Genomic DNA, 18644 nt, shown 5'->3' with positions numbered 1-18644 from the left:
GAACCGTCCAGATTCCTCTGCCCTGCTAAAGGCCTATATGGGCAATCTCCTGGGCATGGGCAAAAAAATCTTAAAAAAAAAACAAAAACAAAAATTCAGGGTTTCTTGTGTGGCATTTGGGAACTCACTTCCCAGAACAGAAGCCTGTCTTCCATAGGTAGAGAAGGTTCCGACGGCTCTTTATCAACTGAAGTCCACCTGAACCCAAGGATGCAGAATTTCCAGGCTTAGAAATAGCTGGGACATTTCTCTATATATCTGCATGTCACATGACTTGGAAAACAATATCACAATTGCTTAGGACACCTATCTTCTCTAGACCTACCAGGCTCCTAAGAGGAGCTCAGCCACATGCATCTGTGTCCTCTACAATTCCTGGCACCTAGCAGGCTCTCGATTCATGAACATTTAGCGTTACCCAAAGTCATTGTTCCCTCCACCAAACACCCAGTACAAATCAGCCTTGAAAACTGCATGAATCAACTTGACAGTTGCCTTAGGAAGGTACTGCAGGATTGGAGCACTTCCCCAAACTTGGATCTGATCAGAGTTCCAGGGGACCTGGACTGTCAGAAATCCTTGGCCTGTTCTCCAAAAGGCCCAAGATAGCTCAGGCTTTTCAGTGAGTCCTTGTACCTGATTCCGTTGGGCAGCAGGCCTTTTGTGTAGGATTTAGGTATTAATAAAGACAGCTAACAGGTACTTCGTACTGTCCTAGCACCTTACATGTTAGTGCATTCAACTCTTACCAACTTACAAAGTAGGTTTTATTACTTTGTTTTACTCATTTAACAGGCCCAGAAAACAGGCAGAGCTGGAATTTGAACCCAGGCATTCTGGTTCCAGAGCACTCATTTGTAACCACCATGATTTTTTTTTTCTTAATATATTTTTGGCTGCATTGGGTCTTCGTTGCTGCACACTGACTTTCTCTAGTTGCGGCAGGCGGGGTCTACTCTTCTTTGCGGTGCACGGGCTTCTCATTGCGGTGGCCTCTCTTGTTGTGGAGCACAGGCTTAGTTGCTCCGCAGCATGTGGGATCTTCCCAGACCAGGGCTCGAACCCATGTCCCCTGCATTGGCAGGCCGATTCTTAACCGCTGCGCCACCAGGGAAGTCCCACCACTACGTATTTTTGAATAAACAAGATCCTTTTTTGGATATCCCAAATTCAGCTTTAACCTGGGCAGCTAAGACCAAAATAAACTTAGAAATAGCAATGACACACCTGCAGCCCAGAGGACCCAAAGATCTCTACTTGCTAGCAGTGACCTGCTTGGCTTCCAGTCCACGCTGACTGGCCTTCCTGACTGAAGCCACTTAATCCCATTTGTCAAGTTAGTGGCTGCACACATGCCACCAGCAGCTGCTGTGTTCTTAGCACAGGAACCTAAGGAGGCCTTCTCTTTGTGCAAACGAGCCTTGCAGATGGTGCTGCACTGACCTCGTTATCTGACTCTAGTGACCGCTCCGTCACATTTGAATCCTGGCCAGGTCGGTCAAGTCTGGTTGTCTGGATGTCCCTAGGCTGGACCAGCCTGCCAGCAGAATTTCACACAGGACTCCCAGCAAGTCCTGAAGTAAGCCGTTATCACAGTAAGAACAATCTTTCCACCTTCCGTTTATATACTCTTCTCACAAATGACAAAACAGGCACTAGACACATTGAGACAAGGAGAGCCAGTGTGGGGCACGCAGGTATTCAGAACTCAAATCCAGGCAGACCAGGCAAGGTTAACGCATAGTAATAAATGAGACACAAAGTTGATGTAATTATTTAATGACAGGAAAATAATGTTATGAAACAAGATGGTTACAAATAGTGGGTAAGGATGACTTACTTCACCTTTGATTAAAAAAAAAGTATGTATACAAAACACTGGAGGGTTATGTATCAAAATATTGGCAGTATTTACTTCTGTTCAGGGATTAAATATTCTTCTCTTTGCTTTTGTGTACTTTCTGAAACATGATTATTTCTGAAACAAAAAAGAATAGTTACTGGAAAGAGAAACAGTTATTAAATGCCAGAAGTCCAGCAATCAAGGTCTGAAACCCAGGACATGTCTAGCTAGGGGGACAGTGGTCGGGCCCAGGTGTGGAACAGTAAGTATATCATTCTTTCCTTTTCCTACTGCAGTGCTGTTTACCACTGTTTCTGCTACATTTGATACTTATATTTAATAGGAATCTATGAATAAGAACTGGTACAACAGCAAAATGATGCTAGCAACTTTGGTTTTAAATAGCTACAAAATGTAATAACCATTCTGTAGTTACAAGACACACTAAAAATAAAACATAAAACACACCAGAAATCAAAAGTTCCTACAACAAATGACCCCATCTGACTAAACCACTGACTTCGTTGCTCATTCTGATGTATGTTCGTTTTCAATTTCACCATAAATCTATTTTTCTTTCATGGATCTGAAAGAGGCAATTTTTCTCAAAAAGATGCTCTGCCTTCTAAGTACTTAGGAAGAGTTGGAAGGGCTCACCAAACTCCAAACCACTTCAAACAAACAAGTTTGACTGAGGAGTGTCACCATTCTCTGTGCCTTAAAGAAAAAAAAGTCTGCTAAGTTACCAAATGGAGAACAGCAGAGTATTATTACACCTGTAAATGAGGCTCAAAACTCTCAGATCCCATCCCCGCCCTACCCTCCACGTCAGGACCGCTGGGGCACTTTACTCAAGTAACAATGACAACCCGTACTTCTTCCTCTTAAAAAAGTGAAATGGAGAAAGGATCATTGTTTTAAAATCCCACATATAAAAAAAACAATGTCACCTTTAACCGGAGGTGCTTCTTAGGTATTTCCCAAAGCCCTCTGCCCTTTTACGTGGCAGCATTTTCAGTAGGGGGTCAGAAAACTACTGAAGTAAGGTCCAAGAAACAACTAAAGGTCCAAGAAACAACCAAAACTAAAAAAATAAACTGAGATAACTGCAGCTGTCCAGTGTCACCTGCCCTGTCTGGCAGGCTGACACAGCACCCTAAGCCATACAAGTCTTCAGACACCAGGAAGGAAAGGTACCAAAAGAATTACACTAGAACAGTAACCAGGTTTGGGAAAAAAAGGTTTAAACTTAAAAACATTCTATCATCACAAAGACTAAGAAGAGCCCTTGCTCTGTCCTTGGCCAATCAAGAAATACTGAACTGTTTTATATCCCCAAAGAGACCCACTGGAAATATCAGTGCCAGCGCCCCAAGTCAATTCACACCCTTGTTAGATGAGTCCCAAATCCTACAGCAACAATTCCTTTGTTAGAGCAAGAAAAAAAAATCCATTTCAGGACAAAGGCGTGTCTTCAGTGAGAGAACTGCCTGCCGTCAGATGGTTTCTTGCTTATGTGCTTGAAGATCTTGGACTTCTCGACTTTTCTGGCTTTCTGGTAGCCGAAGCCACCGCCGCCACCCCTTTTTTTAAGTTTGCCGTCATTGCTGTTCACGTCTAAAGGGGGACGTTAAGGAAATCAAGCAACACAAAGACAAGGACTCCAGTCTACCGTCTGCAGAAGAACCAGCCAGCTGTACCCCAGGGGCCCCACCACCCCTCCCCAGGCCACAAACACACGCAAACATTCCAGACAACCAGGAGTGGCCACGTGACTGGACTAAAACTAGCAGGGCAGATGTTTAGCCCAGTGCAATACTTGTTATTTTTCCACGCAGCGAAGCCGAAGAGGTAAATCGCTAAGTGTATAGGAACACATTAAGAAATACTCCCAGTGTCAAAACAAAATGACTTTCACCTCTGTTGGGAGCTGATTCAGAGGTGCCTGACCGAGTGGAGTTGCTCTTCCTGTCACAAGGGGACTCAACATGTGTTCACAACAGCAGACATTCACTCGATGCTCACGATGCGGACGGCCACCCAAACTGTGGTCCTCCAAGTCCCCTTGGGAGTTTCTACCACAGTGTTAACGAGCAGGCCTCACTCTAGCTGGCTGTTTCTTCTGTTGAAAATGTGTAATAAAACACATATTACATATCGTAACAGAAGCAACTGGACGTGTTCCCTTTGCCTTTTATCTTGAGTAGCACTTATTTTCTTTCACTGGTCTTGCAATTTCCTTGCATGAAATGCTTCAATGACTGAGAGGATAAGAGCCCTCTGAGAGGTTCCATCTTGTCTTCAGCTTCTTCAAGGTATCCCGCTCCTCTGTGTACCCTGTATAGTGAAGCCACACAAACGCCAAGCCCTGCCCCTCTGAGCTTCTCCCCAGAACATACAACTCCCCCTGCTCCGTCTGCCACTCAAATTCTGATGTCTTTTTGAAAGCCATGAACTGTCTCGCTTCTGTAGTCTCCACCCTGACAGTTAACCCCTGCCCACCCCATGTGAGCACTGACAAGAGGTCAGTGACCAGCTTGAAGGCCTGGGCCCTGCAGGCCTCGGCCAGAGCAGACACACCAACCCAAGTGCTAAGCCCCAAGGCCCCCGGTCAAGCTTCTGTCCCTTAATGCCTGGACGAATTCATAACCACAAAGAAAAGGATACTCAAGTCAACAAAAGGAGGCACCTTGAAACCAAATGACAGAGCAACCTGAGGCAAGTTTAAGTTATTAACATTAAAGATCTGTTTCAGCGAATGGGAATCATACGCTCGAATGTATGACTTATACGCTTCCTGGGCTGACTTATGAAGGAAGTAGTTCTTTTCAATCAGTTTTTCAAGCTGAAACAGAAAGAAATGTTGCTTTTAATGAAATAAAAAAGCACGTCATATAAAACATTTGTTCCAATACACTTGCTCCAAGCTCTGTAATACCTGCAAAATCAGGCTGCAGTTAAGAATAATGACAAAATTATTGTAAGATACGGACTGAAACAACGTAAAGAGCTCTGGAATGTGGTCACCAGCACAACAAGACACCGAAACAATCACTCAGTCCAAACTTCTCACTTTATGAAAAGGGAGACTCAGAGTACAACGACTGTCAATGAGACACTACAAAGGTGATTCTGGGAAGACCCTTCCTCCCCCTCTGCCCTGCATACCTGAGACTGAATGTCAGAAATTTTGGACCAGGAAAACTCAAATTCACTTAATGGAACCTAGAAAACAAAAGCACGCAGATGAGTAAAGCAGGATGGCTCTGCTGCAGCTCGTCAGGCACTGAAAGGGGACAGGCCTGTGGGATCCCATGGGCCAGACATCTGCTTGTCCCCCAGTGCCAATGGGAAAGGCTTACCTTCCCACTGTTCACTGCACAGGAATCATGCTATGGAACCCTCTTGAAAGAAAAGGCGAGAAACTGGCAGGGGCAATAAATCACTGAAGCCCTTTTCTCTAAACAAAGATCTCTGTGGATGCAACGTGATGAAGCAGCTTGAAGCTTCTAGCTGAAGGAACCACTAGCCCTTCTCTCCAACACCACACTGCCCTGTGACTAGGTCACAATGATCACAAACTCCTACAGGAAGGATATTTCTTAGCAGTTCTAACTTATTAGATGACTGGGAAAGTGCAAGACCGGTGCTAGATGCTGGGGGAAAAGAACAGCTGCCCAAATCATGGGCCCTGCCATCAGGGAGCCTGCAGCCTTGGGTGGAGACAGGTAAGTGACGAGACAACTTGTCGAGCACCCGTGCTGGGGGACATGAAGGAGGGCAGGGCCTCCCAGAGGACACAGCAGCTAGCGGAAGCAGAGGCTATCTGAGAGCCAGGAAACAGGCATCTGGAGAAAAAGTGCAAGGGCTGATGGCAATCCCTAGGAACTGCTCCACGATGGGGGCAGTGGGGGAAGGACAATCCACCAGGCGACACGGTGCCAGTGAAGAGGCCCGACAAGCATTCTCACGACCTGGCAAGAGAGAGGCCAAAGCCCGATTAGGGCGGACTGGAGACCAAAATCAGAGAAGTTGAAATATAACCCACTTTTCAAAACGGCAGACTGAGGAAAGGCGACAGGCAGTAGCCATGCTGGACCTAGTGATAGGAGAGCGGGTTTAGGGTTGAAGTTATTTCTTTGGTCAGTCACTTAAGATGGTAAAGAGCTAACTGCCAGGGAAGGACTGAGTCAATGAATAAGGGCCTGAGGGAGGAAGAGGTAGGAAGGAATGGGTTCCCTTGGCCTCGGGCGAGGTGCAGACACCAGGGTGAAGACACGTGGAGAAAGGCTGCAGCAGGGGAGCAGAGATGACCGGTGTGGGGGAGCTCACTCACAAGGAGTGGAAGAGGTTTCAAACACGGCTGGGGGGATGAGTGGAGACTGGGGACTGCATGCACCCTGCGCGACACGGAGCTCAAGAACGGGGCCTCGAGGAGAGTTTTCTGCTCACATCTCCTGGGGGCGACCCACATAAATCTCATCTGCTAAACTGCTGTAACAACTGTCCGAACAGCATGGCAACGACGCAGGACTCCTCGGACACACCTAGAAATGGTGCTTAAGGCCACGTGCCCCGGTAACGAATTCCTCTCGAGAGGACTCTGTCCCCAGCTTAAGGTTGTCCAAGTGAAGGTCTTTACCTTGGATTGCTTCAAGTAGCGAAGGAAACCCAACTCTTCAGGGCGCAAAATGAGCAAGGCATGCCCTCTGCCGTTCAGGCCTCTGGCTGTTCTACCCACACGATGAATGTATTCCTTTGGCGGAGAGAGAAAACCTGAGGTAATACACTGGTTTCCATGGCAACCCGTGGCGATCTGCACATCCAGAACTCGCACGGTAGTGGACGGCAGTGTGCCAGCAGTGAGACAGTGCCCACCTCCGCCTAGTGGCGTCACACAGCCTGTGACCATGCTCCCCAAAGCTAGTCCCCCATTCCTTCTGCAGGGAGCATCCCCACAGAGGTAATGCCCGGGGCCAAGGAAAGCTAGACAGAACATTCACATTAATTCTATGATCTAATCAAATGACTATTAAGTGTGCTTCAACTTCAAAAGGGCTTTGGGAAACGTATTTAAATGCTGGCTGATAATTTATATAATCTATTGTTTGTTGAAATACCCAATAAAACTTATTTTACTACATATGCTAAAGAATGGTATCTCTGTAAGCAAATTTTATTTCCTTCTGACATCTACTGCTCTTAACAGATCCTAACTTAAGTCCCACGGACACCTCTCAAATCTCCTTGCACACACCCTCTTTGGGTCCTGCAAAAGCCCTAAACACTATCAGCATCAGAGAAATACTGCAGTCACTGCACATTAAAGGGATATTCTGTGGAATGTGGAATTTCTCAGGGAACCTTGGGGTCATCCGGAGGGTCATACTGAACAATCCAGTCCACTTCAGGAATATCCAGCCCTCTAGCTGCCACGTCTGTACACAACAAGATCCCCGAATCTGCATTGCAGAACTGGAAGAATGTGGTCGTACGCTTATTTTGTTTCTGCCTTCCCTAGAATCAAAACAAAACATCCATTGGAACAGAAAAGTTGAAGTTGTTTGTGGGAGGTCTCGATGTAGAATCCCCGAACTGTGGAACTATTACCCTGCTTTATTTCAAGTCCATAACCTGTCCTATTTCCTCAAGGGACGGCATCCTCTCCTCCTTTCTGGTCCCCGCCCCTCCACCCCCAGCAAAGCTCCCTCCACACAGGATCAGCCACCCACTACTGCCCAAACTACTTAGAACGATGTCTGGAGGAGAGAGCAGTACCTCAATCCCCACGGTCTATACAACCCGGTAAGTGTACACTGTTTTTAATAAATTCATCATAATCACTTACATGAATGGCCAAGACAGGCAAATCGATGTAGTTCAGCAACTCATAGTGGTATTTCACGGACTTACAGGATGAAAAGAAGACCATTAGTTTCTTCTTCCGGTTCTTCTTAAGGAATGTAAAGAGTAGGAGGAATCTCTTTTCGGAAGGACAGACAACATATCCCTAGGAGAGGTTCAAGTGAACAGACACAAAATAATCAAAAGGACGTTTCCAGCTTCATGAACTAATATAATTTGATGGAGAGCACAGATTAATACAGCATATACACTGTTATGCCTCACCTACAGCAAAATTACTGCCTTCATTATAACGCATTCCTAAAATAAGACTAATTTTAACTATTGACTCCTTTTATTGGCCACAATCACTGGATACTAAATACTTTCCATATTTCTGAGATTACTGGTTATTAAGTTCTTGTAATCATAATATACCAATACCTCTATTAACTAGAACCCTCAAAGTGTATCAATGATTCATTTTTAGAAGGTCCTTAACAGCAAGATCTCAAATAACCACACTGTCCTAAACACGATAACAAAGCTGGGTGAATATATTTTTAAAAACTAAACCACCAATGAAAGGTTTTTAAGCTAAAGTGTTACAGGAAACATATCATTCATCAAAAGACTCAACCTTACAGCTCTATTTTTAATCAACCTAGTCTGGATCTCTGTCACCTCATTTCCACAGCAAGGCGCCTGAATCCAGCCTCTCTGCCTTGTAACTAACTCACCTCCCATCTTAGCACAAGAGATGATTAAACAGCGAAATGTTTTTTACTCATCTAAAATTGGCAGTGATATATTTAGTTCATTAACCCATTTGCTTCCTAGACGATCCTCCAAACACTTGCAAGGAAACACCAACGATCCTTAAAATTGAAGGTATTGACAAGAAGTACCTGCTCAAGACCATCCACGGTTGCATGAGCCTTATCGTCATCAACACCAACATACAAGGGCTCCTTTTTCAGAGAAATCCTTGCCAGGTCTTCAACTTTCCGGGTTTGTGTGGCAGAAAAGAGCATGGTCTGTCTGCGGGCTGAAACACACCCACATAAACATAACCCAGATCCTTCAGGGAACCTTTAGAACTGCTTCACAACTAAAAACGCTCTCAATGGAACTATCAGAAATGAGAGACATGGTATCACTATAAATAGTAAGAAAGGAACACCATGGACAACTTTATGTCTAGACATTTGACAACTAAGATGAAATGGATAGCTTCCTTGAAAAAGAAACTGCTAAAGCTTGCTCAAGAAGAAACAGAAAACCTGAATAGCCTTGTATCTATTAAGGAAATTATAGTTAAAATCTTCATGTAAAGAAGACTCCAGCCCCAATGGCCTCTGCTGTTGAAGTCTATCAAACACTTAAGAAATATTATCAATATTTCATAAACTCTCCAGGACACTGAAGAGAGCTTACTTCCCAACTCATACTTTTTACAAAGTTTTAGCAAAGGGAATCCAGAAATATATATAAAGGATAATGCACCATGACCAAGTGGGGTTTATTCTCGGAACGCAGGGTTGGTTAACAGTTGAAAATTAACCAATATAATTTACCATATTAACAGACTAAAGAAAAAACACCTGATCATTGCAACAGACACAGAAAAAACATCTGTCAGAATTTAACATTTATTTCTGATTTAAGAAAAACCTCAGCAAACTAGGAACAAAAGGGATCACCCTCAGTCTGACATAGGGCATACAGATCTAGAGCATCTACAGCTAACATCATACTTAATGGTGAAAGACTGAATGCTTTCCCACCTAAGATCAGGAGTAAGACAAAGATGTCTTCTCTTGCCAGTTCTATTCAGGATTATACTGGAGGTTCTGGCCAGCTCAATCAGGCAAGAAAACAATTAAGTGGAAAACTTTATCTCACCAAGATATGAAAAAACCTGTACACTGAACTCTGAAACACTGCTGAGAGAAATTAGGGAGCTAATAAACGAAGATCTACCTCATTCACGTGTTGAATGACTCAACATTGTCTTCCACCAATGATCAATATTCAGTACAATCCCAAGATCCCCAGAGATTAACCAACTGATTCTAACATGCATATAGAAATGCCAAGGACAAGACCAGCCAAAACAATTTTGAAAATGAACAAAGTTGGACGGTTAACACTACCTAATTTCAAGATTTAACAGGAGGAACTGGAAATTCCATACACTGCTGATGGGGATGTAAATTGGTACAAGTTAAACATACACCAGCCACTCCATTCCTAGGTAATCACCCAACAGAAAAGGAGATATATGCCCACAAAAAGAGCTGTAGATGGATGTTCATAGCAACTTTATTTGTAGTAGACTGAAACCGTTAACAACACAGTCGTCCATCAACAGTTAAATGGATAAACAGGTTGCGGCATATTTATACACTAGAACGCCACTGAGGAATAAGGCAAAGAACTACTGATATGTGTAACGGCACAGACGAATCACAGAAGGATTTGCTGAGCACAAGAAACCAGACAAAAAGAGTTACACTGCATATGAATTCATATGAATCCCTGGAAAATGCAAACTGATCTACAGTGACAGGAAGCAGATCAATAGTCACCTGTGAGAGAGGTGCATGGCAGCTGTTGGAAGCAGGTGACGGTGAGAGGGAGGGATTACAAAGGCACAAAGAAAGTTTTGAGGGTTATGGAAATGTTCACTGTATTGACTGTCGTGATGGTTTCGAGGTGCAAACAGGCCAAAAATGTATCAAATCATACATTTAAAATATGTACAGATTATTATGTTAATTATACCTCAATGAAGTATTAAAAAAACAATTGTATAATGTACTGAACTATGGTGTTTTTATAGATATAAGCAGTTTACAATGTTTCAAGTACTATAACCAAGGTATGTACCACTCAAACATAACACAGAAAGCAGCAAGTCAATGGCTACCCAGGAGATGTGAGATGGGGTGGCGGGGACGGACGGGAACAAGACGTACGTTAGGACTGTTCAACTTGCATGGCAGCCTCTCAAATGGCAAAACCACTGCATTAAGTCACTAGTGAGAGTGATGCTTATGTTGCAAACTACATCTGAGGGTGACAGGCACAACCACTTCACTTGCTAAGTTAAAATTCTGACATTAGTAGTTTTCATACAGGAAAAACTCTCATCTACTTCCAACAGCTACTCGGCAAACCACATGCAGATGCTACCTACTTACTTGGCAGAAGTTTAATAATTTGCTTTAATTCTTCTTCAAACCCAACATCCAAGATACGATCAGCTTCATCAATAACCAGACACTGTAGGTTTTTATACATAAACCCTGGTGTATTCTGACAAGACAAAGGACAAAGAAAAACTGTTAGCTGTCAAGTTTATGTTTCACACAGACAAAAGATGGGGACCACAAAATAGTGTTCTCTTACCTGCATATGGTCCAGGAGACGGCCTGGTGTGGCCACAATGACGTTGATCCCATTGGCAAGCTTCTGTGCTTCAGCAGATCTGTTACTGCCACCCATTATTAACCCATACGTGTGAACATGGTGTGTCATCAGTTCCTTAAGGACACCAAAAGTCTGCATGGCCAGTTCCCTAGTAGGTGAGAGAATAAGGACTCCTGTTCCTAAAAAGCAAAACAGGATATCCAGTGAAAGTCAAACTGTAGTTATCACCAGGAGTCCACCAATAGCTACAATAGACTTCCAATGGGATACTGGCAGAATCAATGGGACCACAGACTTACCATTCCTGGGCATGAACCTTAACTTAACAATGAGTTCGACTGCAGGAATGAGAAATGCCAGGGTTTTGCCACTGCCTGTTTTTGCAGCTGCCAGAAGATCCCTAAAAAATAAAAAGGAAAACGAGAGAGACATTTAGTCTACTCATTCAACAAGTACCATGTACTATCACACATGTTTTAGGCACTGAGGCTGGATCATAACAAGAAAAAAGTCCCCACCTTCTCTATCACTGAAATCAATCATGTGGGTTATAAATACTTAACTCAAAAATAAGAATTGTGCTAAAAAGAGAAGTGAACAATTTTCTCCAAACATCAGTAAAGAAGCTAAAGCCTTTAACGAAGGTTGGGTATGTTACCCAACACGGTGCAAGATCAATAGAACATACTGGTATTTTCTTTCCAAACTACTAGCACTAAAAATAGCACTAATACCCAAACCTCAATGTTAATCATACCTGCCTTCCAGAAGTGGTCTGATACTTTTATGCTGAATTTCAGTCATGTTTGTAAAGCCCATTTCTTTTATTGCCTTCAGAGTGTTCTCATTGACAAGATTAGTCAGAGAATCAAACGAAGTATCCTCAAAAGCTCCTAAAGAGAAGACAGTTTATCATTAGCAAATTTATCTTTTCTTAATACTTAATATTGCTAGCTTCCTAAATTAGTTTTGCTGATTGAAAACATTACTGGGTTGGTGTCAAGCTTAGAAGAGCTTCTTCCAATAAGAAGAGAATAAACCCCAACCATTCCTATAAAAAAACCTTATACCTTTGAAGTTTCTCCACTGCTAATGGCCGTGTGATGTAAAGTCCAGAGCCTATACTGTAACAAAATAACAGACGGAGAGGTGGTACAGTCAAGGGACTTGTATGAAATGAAAATGCCAAGGTGGCGGGAAGGGGAGAGGGGAGAGACGGGGGTGGTTTGCAGGGGGAGAGTTCAGAGAGAAATGAAATGTTTAAGAAATGTGAAATAAAAAGTGAAAGCATTCAGTGTAATAAAAACTGAATACGAAATCAATCAAAATAGTAACTCACTCCAGAAAGACAACTGAGAAGAGTCAGATGTAGCCACAGATGGTTAGACTGTACCCATATATCAGGTGTGCTGTGGTTCTCCAGCAGGGGGAGGCATCAGGATCACCCGGGAGCTCCCCGCCCCACACGTGCCCTGGCTATAACCCAAGTTTTGGCAACCTTGACACCACTGACATTTTGGGATGGATAATTTTTTGTTGTGAGAGGCTGTCCTATGCATTATAGGATGTCCTGCAGCATCACTGACCTCTACCTACTGGATGCCTGTAGCCTGCCCCCAGTTCTGACAACCAAACATATTGGTGGCCAACCCTCATGGTTTGCCTGGGACAGAGGTTTAAGGGATGCAGGACTTTGAATGGGAAAACTGGGATGAGCTGGTCACCCTACCTGGGAGGTAAAATTACCCTGTTTGAGAACCACTGCCAAAACCTTTGCAATTTTGATTATGGAGATTGGGTGCTGGGCCTCAATTATTTTAATAAACAAAAAACCCAAACCAAACAACCCAAGCAACTGCTAGACATTTCTGGTTGGGATCAACTGATTCTAGCCTAAACGCTTGACTTTACAGGTACAGAAATAGAGGCTACAGGAGGTGACTCTGGCACAAGCCCCTCAATAAGGTTAATTTCACCCTTCTCTTTTAGTAATGGAGCCAGTATTGAACCTCTGGGCTCCAGACTTCCGGGCCAATGATTTTCCTACAACATGGAGTGAGCTTTAGAAAGTGACAAACCAAAGGAACAGAGGACCCCAAGAACTATTCGTGTGCATGTCAAAATATTTAGTGTTAGAAATAAAGAAAAGGGAAAAATAGAGAAAGAAACAACAAGAACTAAGGCACACAACGTGGATGATAAAAAGCAATAGTTAGATATAAAACCATTTCTTGTCAATACTTATTTTTTCCAGGTAAATTAAATGCCACAACTGAACCTTTAAATACTATAATCCAAGGAGGCATGCCATTTTAGAGAAGATCTATCTGGAAAACGTTGATAGCTACCTGTCAGTCCCAGGGGCAGGCTGGGTACCATGCTGTCATCGTCCTCATTGTCTGGCTTCTCCACACTGTTCTCTGTTTCTTCAGGAGCCTGGGCACCATCTTCAGAGTCTCCTTTGTCTTCAGTTTTTGCTTTTTTGGAATCTTTGGATTAAAGGACAAACCGCCCCCCCCCCAAATTTTTTTCTTAAAATAAGAATACCAGATGAGACCATAAAATAAAAGACGTGTGATGCAAAAAGGCATATTTTCAAAAGCTTAACATATTTTCAGTTTTAATTTGCTAAGAATCTCTTTTTCCTGATTAAAAAATCTGGCTATATTAAAAAACCCAGTGGGACACACAGATTTGCCAACACACTTTATTTTTTAGGCTTCTTAATACATATTCTTTTACTGAAGTATAGTTGATTTACAATATTGTGTTGGTTTCAGGTATATAGCAAAGTGATTCAGTTCTACATACATATATGTATATATTGACATTCTTTTTAAAAAATTCTTTTTCATCATATTGAATACAGTTCCCTGTGCTATACAGTAAAACCTTGTTCTTTGTTTTATATATGGTAGCATGCATCTGTTAACCCCATATTCCCAATTTATCCACCCCGCATCACCTTTGGTAACCATAAGCTTGTTTTCTGTCTGTGAGTCTGTTTCTGTTTTGTAAGTTCATTTGTACTATTTTTCAGATTCCACATATATGTGATATCATATAATATTTCTTTCTCTGTCTGACTTACTACTTATGTATTATACCATCTTAAGTGAGCAAGAAATTTTTTATAAGCTGAACTAAACAATTTAAGTATGTTAATCACACCCAGTTCTATAAACTTTACTGAGAAAAAAAACAAGGGCAAGTCATTAACGTTTTTTAAAATAACTTGTAACAAGCACCGGTTTTTCCTCCTATGCCATTAAACACAAATTTTCTATAAAAGCTAATTTTGTTTTAAAGGGGAACAGAAACACAAAAGGCTCTTCATGTTACTAGAGGCAGACAGCAAAGCAAGAGCAACAATCTACTTAGCTGGGCGATAGAAACTGGCCTGTTCCTTGAATGTAAGTGGTGAGGGGAGGAGAGGGAAGGCCTCCTGGCTTTTCATTTCTACATCCACAACTTTCGTAACATAGTCCCTTAAACTACCTTTGCAGTCTTACCTCCCATCATGATCTTAAATGTTCCACTCTGGGCCAAATGGGTTAACTACCATGCTGGGCTTTTACAAGTTTATGGCAGTAAGTGATGCTAGTTAGAACAGAATTGACCTAAACCAGAACTCAGACTCTTTGTAGCCCAGGACTGGCCTCTTCCTTGGACCTTACTACCACCCTTCTGGGAAATGGTCAACACTGCAGGACCCACACGTTCAAAGGCCATGGATATTATCAGCTGGTCTTCAAGGCTTATTACTTCTGTTTTCCTTAAAACAGTTCTTAACGGTTACCAATAGGATTTAAACTCCCAGCCCTGTGATTCAATGCTTGAGAGAAGAAATAATATCACTTCCTTAGGCATACTCAGAACAAGAATCCTAAGGGCACTAATCATTTTAGAATAGGATTACACTCACTTTAAATCAAAACTGTAATATCTAATCCTCATGCTTTTCTCTATCTTATTTCACTTTTTGTTTAAACGATTTCTCATAACTTACGAATGTATTATAGCCTGTAGGTAGTAAAAAGACAGCCATGCATGTTTGGAAAATTCAAAGTGTCTTTCTAAATGAAACCTTTATTTCAGACAAAAGATGAATAGGATATGCTAACACAAGTGCCTGCAAACTTCTATAAAGGGCCAGACTGTAAATATTTTAGGCTTTGCAGGCCATATGGTCTCTATCACCACAAAGGCCAAGTAAAAAAATGGGCATCTCAGTGCTCCAATTAAGCTTTATTTGCAAAAATAGGCAGAAGGCTGAATAGTCTGCCGACACCTGTTCCATCTTGTCTTGAAATCTCTGCTTGCTCACATTTCAATTAAAATGCCTATTCTTTCACCTAAGCTTATTCAATCCAAGAATCTTGCAAAAGAAAATAGCCCTGCCTCCCCAGTCCTGGCCATTCTACTCACTTGGAAATTAACGTTCCATTTATTCAGAAGTTTCCTAACTGCTATTTTATACACTTTGCATATCCAAATTATCACTAAGTTGCCTTTCAAAGGCAGGAATTTATTGTAGGAAAAAGGAATGGGGCAAAAAAGATGTAAATGAAAAGAATCGCTAATGCAAAGTCCTTGACACATAAAGACCCAAGACAGATTCTACTACCAGCCCAGATTTCTTTAGTGTCAGTAATTCCACAATTCTCTTTGGAAACAGGTAAACCTAAAATATTTCCCATAAGATCTTATGGAAAAACCCGAATGAACTTTCTGGCCAGCCCAATACTATGTCATAGTACGTTCTGTTTATCATAAAAAGCTCAGATAGTTAACTGCCCAAGAAGAGCAGTATTTTGAGAAACGTTAAACTGCAGTCCCCTCCGGCCCCCTCAATGTTTGCTTTAGCTACCAGGCTAGTTTCTCCTATGCCAGTAAGTACAGAGGAGTCTTGCATGTCATGTGGACATAAGAAGAAGAGAGGAAAAGCAGAATGATAACTTGAAAACCTGAATAGCTTAAGTTCAACGACAATACATACCAGGCCCAGCATCATCCACTATTTTTCTCTTTTTCTTCTTCTTCTTCTTCTTTTTTGATTCTGAATTGGGAGACTGTATTGCTGCTTCCCCATTGGACAGCGTGGTAGATTTCTTGGAGGATTTTTTAACTTTTACATTTTCCACTGTTTCTTTAGGTAAGTCTCCATTTTTCTTGGAGGATTTTTTAACTTTTACATTTTCCACTGTTTCTTTAGGTAAGTCTCCATTTTGGGCTTCTGACCAGCCTGCATTCATAGACTGTTTTAGGAATTTTTTAACTTTTCCACCTACTACTGCTTCTTCAGAGATGTCTCCATTTTGGGTTTCTGACAAGCCCACATTCACAGACTGTTTTAGGGACTTTTTAATTTTTCCACCTCCCACTGCTCTTTCTGACACATCTCCATTTTGAGTTTCTGACAAGTTCACAGCTGAGGCCCCTGTTTAAAAACAGAACACACATATTGACAAAGAAGGAAAGGTTTACTTAGAAACACTGGTATCCCAAATGAGAAATGTCATGGCTTCCAGGACTGAAATGATTTAGTTTTTACTTTCCTGTCATGTATATTAAGACAACTTCCAATTTTACAGTGTTCTACTGCAAGACAAATAAATTAAAAAAAAAAAAAAAGGAAAAGCCACACTGATTTTTTAACTTAAAAAACCACGTCTCTGTCCATAAGGCGTTAAAAGTCTGGACCAGGAAAACTTCAGTGAGGTTAAATAAACAGATGGGGCCAATGTTACTTACAAAATATACATTCTAATATTAGGTATCTGACAAATATACTTTCCTAGACATCAGTGAGTTGAAAATTCTGTTGATGTAACCACTTATTTGTCTTGATATTTATCATATATAAACGCCTAAGACTGTCTTTACAAAAGTTCCTGTTTATATACAGAAAAAGCACCATCATCTGTTACCTTTAACTAAGAAGTAGTTAGCAACGCTTTGTTACTCTATAGGAAATGGAAATATAAGGGAACTTCAAAAACATTATTCCTAAAACCCACACACCTCTTCTCTCCTCCAGGATTTCTTTCAATCAACTGATCTCTGCAGAAAACCAGCTAGTGTAAGGCATTATGCCTCCAACACTGCCCTAGGGGGCTTCTGTATTACACAGGACCAAAAAAGGTTAACATAACTTCAGGATGTCTGACCCACTGTCAGGAAGTTAGGACTGCAAATGAGGTACGTAAAGAAAAGTGACATTCAGGTAAAATGCCTTTCATGGAAGTCTTTAAGGATGCAAATACGTAGAAGCTCTTAAGAAATTTATAACCTAAAGTTAGTGGTGACAGGAAGACAGGGCACGAGATTACGCACATGCGTATGATATATGCAAAAAGTCACTTTGGGAGCTGAAAATGATGAAGTTCTTCAAGAGTCGAAACAGAGGGCAGGTGGGTAGGGGAAGGCAAGGGTATCAGGAATGTTCTGTGAAGTGCGACACCCAGCTTGTTCTGAAGCGACAGAGACACGAGACAAATGATGTGAAAGGAAGATGCGGGGAGGTGAGAAAGTTCCACGTGACTGATTGGAAACGGGGGTTGGGGATGACCCTAGAGGTGGTGAGGAAGTCAGAAAGGGAGGGTGGAAGTGGGGCAGGCTGGAAACGAACTCTTAGAAGCCTCCTGCCCGAACTCTGTAAGGACAAACTGCTGCTCAGAAACGGCAGATCTGGGGCCACGCGGAGAGTCGGCATCTGCGCGGGGCCTGACGGGAGGCCGCCCCGGCCTGCCTTTCCACGCTCCGCAAGCACGCGCGCTCTGTGGGGACGCTGCCAGCGCTACATCGGGGCCGCAAGGCCTCCCCACCAGCGCCGCTCGGCCCCGCGGCCGCCGCAGAGCGCCACGGACCACGTGCTGGCTCCCTCCGCAACCCAGGCCGCCGCGAAGCTCAGCGCATCTCACCCTGGAGCTTTAGGTTTCGCTGTCGCAATTTGAGGTTCCGCTTCTCGATCTTCTTGCGTAAAAGTTTCATCGGTAAATGAGACATGTTGCCGGTGAAGTGCCTTCTCGGCGGCGCTACACCCGGCTTCTCTGCTCTCCCCGGTGACGTTACCTCCTTTCCGGCCACCCGAGCTCAGTTCAGCCAGCCGGAAATACGTCACAGGAGCGCTCGCGGTCGGCGGAGCGGAAGTGGGTCCGGAGCGGAAATGCTTCCGGGCGCGTGCGCCGTCTTACCCTTGGAGAACGGATTCTCTGCAGCGGCCTCTAGGGGAACGTAGGACTGGCCCTGCGCTGTGTTCCTTCGCATTGTGGCCGAGCCAGCAGAGCACTGGGGACATGTGGTAGTTTGAGCTTCTCCCGGGGAAGTGGGAAAAATCAAGACCGAGCAGAGGGCCTTAGGGAGTCTCCATTCTTATGTTCCTACCCTCTTTGGATCCTGGACGATTTAAGTTGAGTAGTACCTAAATTACGTAGATGTGTGTTTTCAAACTTGTTTGACCGCTCTCCTTAGTGAGAAATACACTTTCCATGTCACTTGCTACCCAGTAATCCACACATAA

The 18644-nt window shown here is 42.9% G+C and overlaps 1 protein-coding gene across 1 annotated transcript; it reads right to left on the bottom strand.

Annotated features, from left to right (window-relative positions):
- Positions 1-1762: 1762 nt before the first annotated feature.
- Positions 1763-18226, bottom strand: DDX18 (DEAD-box helicase 18). The gene is made up of 14 exons (XM_030840458.3): positions 18046-18226; positions 16122-16562; positions 13471-13611; positions 11880-12015; positions 11422-11522; positions 11102-11301; positions 10894-11008; positions 8596-8735; positions 7692-7853; positions 7208-7360; positions 6486-6599; positions 5012-5068; positions 4511-4688; positions 1763-3460 (listed from the first exon to the last, which is right to left on the bottom strand). The coding sequence occupies exons 1-14, from the start codon at positions 18128-18130 to the stop codon at positions 3318-3320; spliced, it is 2166 nt and encodes a 721-aa protein (XP_030696318.1). The 5' UTR covers positions 18131-18226; the 3' UTR covers positions 1763-3317.
- Positions 18227-18644: the final 418 nt, after the last annotated feature.

Source organism: Globicephala melas, chromosome 7, assembly GCF_963455315.2.
Source record: "Globicephala melas chromosome 7, mGloMel1.2, whole genome shotgun sequence".
Lineage (NCBI taxonomy): Eukaryota > Metazoa > Chordata > Mammalia > Artiodactyla > Delphinidae > Globicephala > Globicephala melas.
The sequence above is the reverse complement of the archived record's forward strand: the minus strand, read 5'-3'. Positions and strand labels throughout refer to the sequence as shown.

Excerpts from the sequence above, each read along its gene's own strand:
- DDX18 (XM_030840458.3), bottom strand. The coding sequence starts at position 18,130 with ATGTCTCATTTACCGATGAAACTTTTACGCAAGAAGATCGAGAAGCGG. Across the intron at positions 11,302-11,421 it reads AAGGTTCATGCCCAGGAATG|GAACAGGAGTCCTTATTCTC; the intron begins GTAAGTCTGTGG and ends TTTGCTTTTTAG. Across the intron at positions 7,361-7,691 it reads TGCCTGTCTTGGCCATTCAT|GGAAGGCAGAAACAAAATAA; the intron begins GTAAGTGATTAT and ends TTTTGATTCTAG.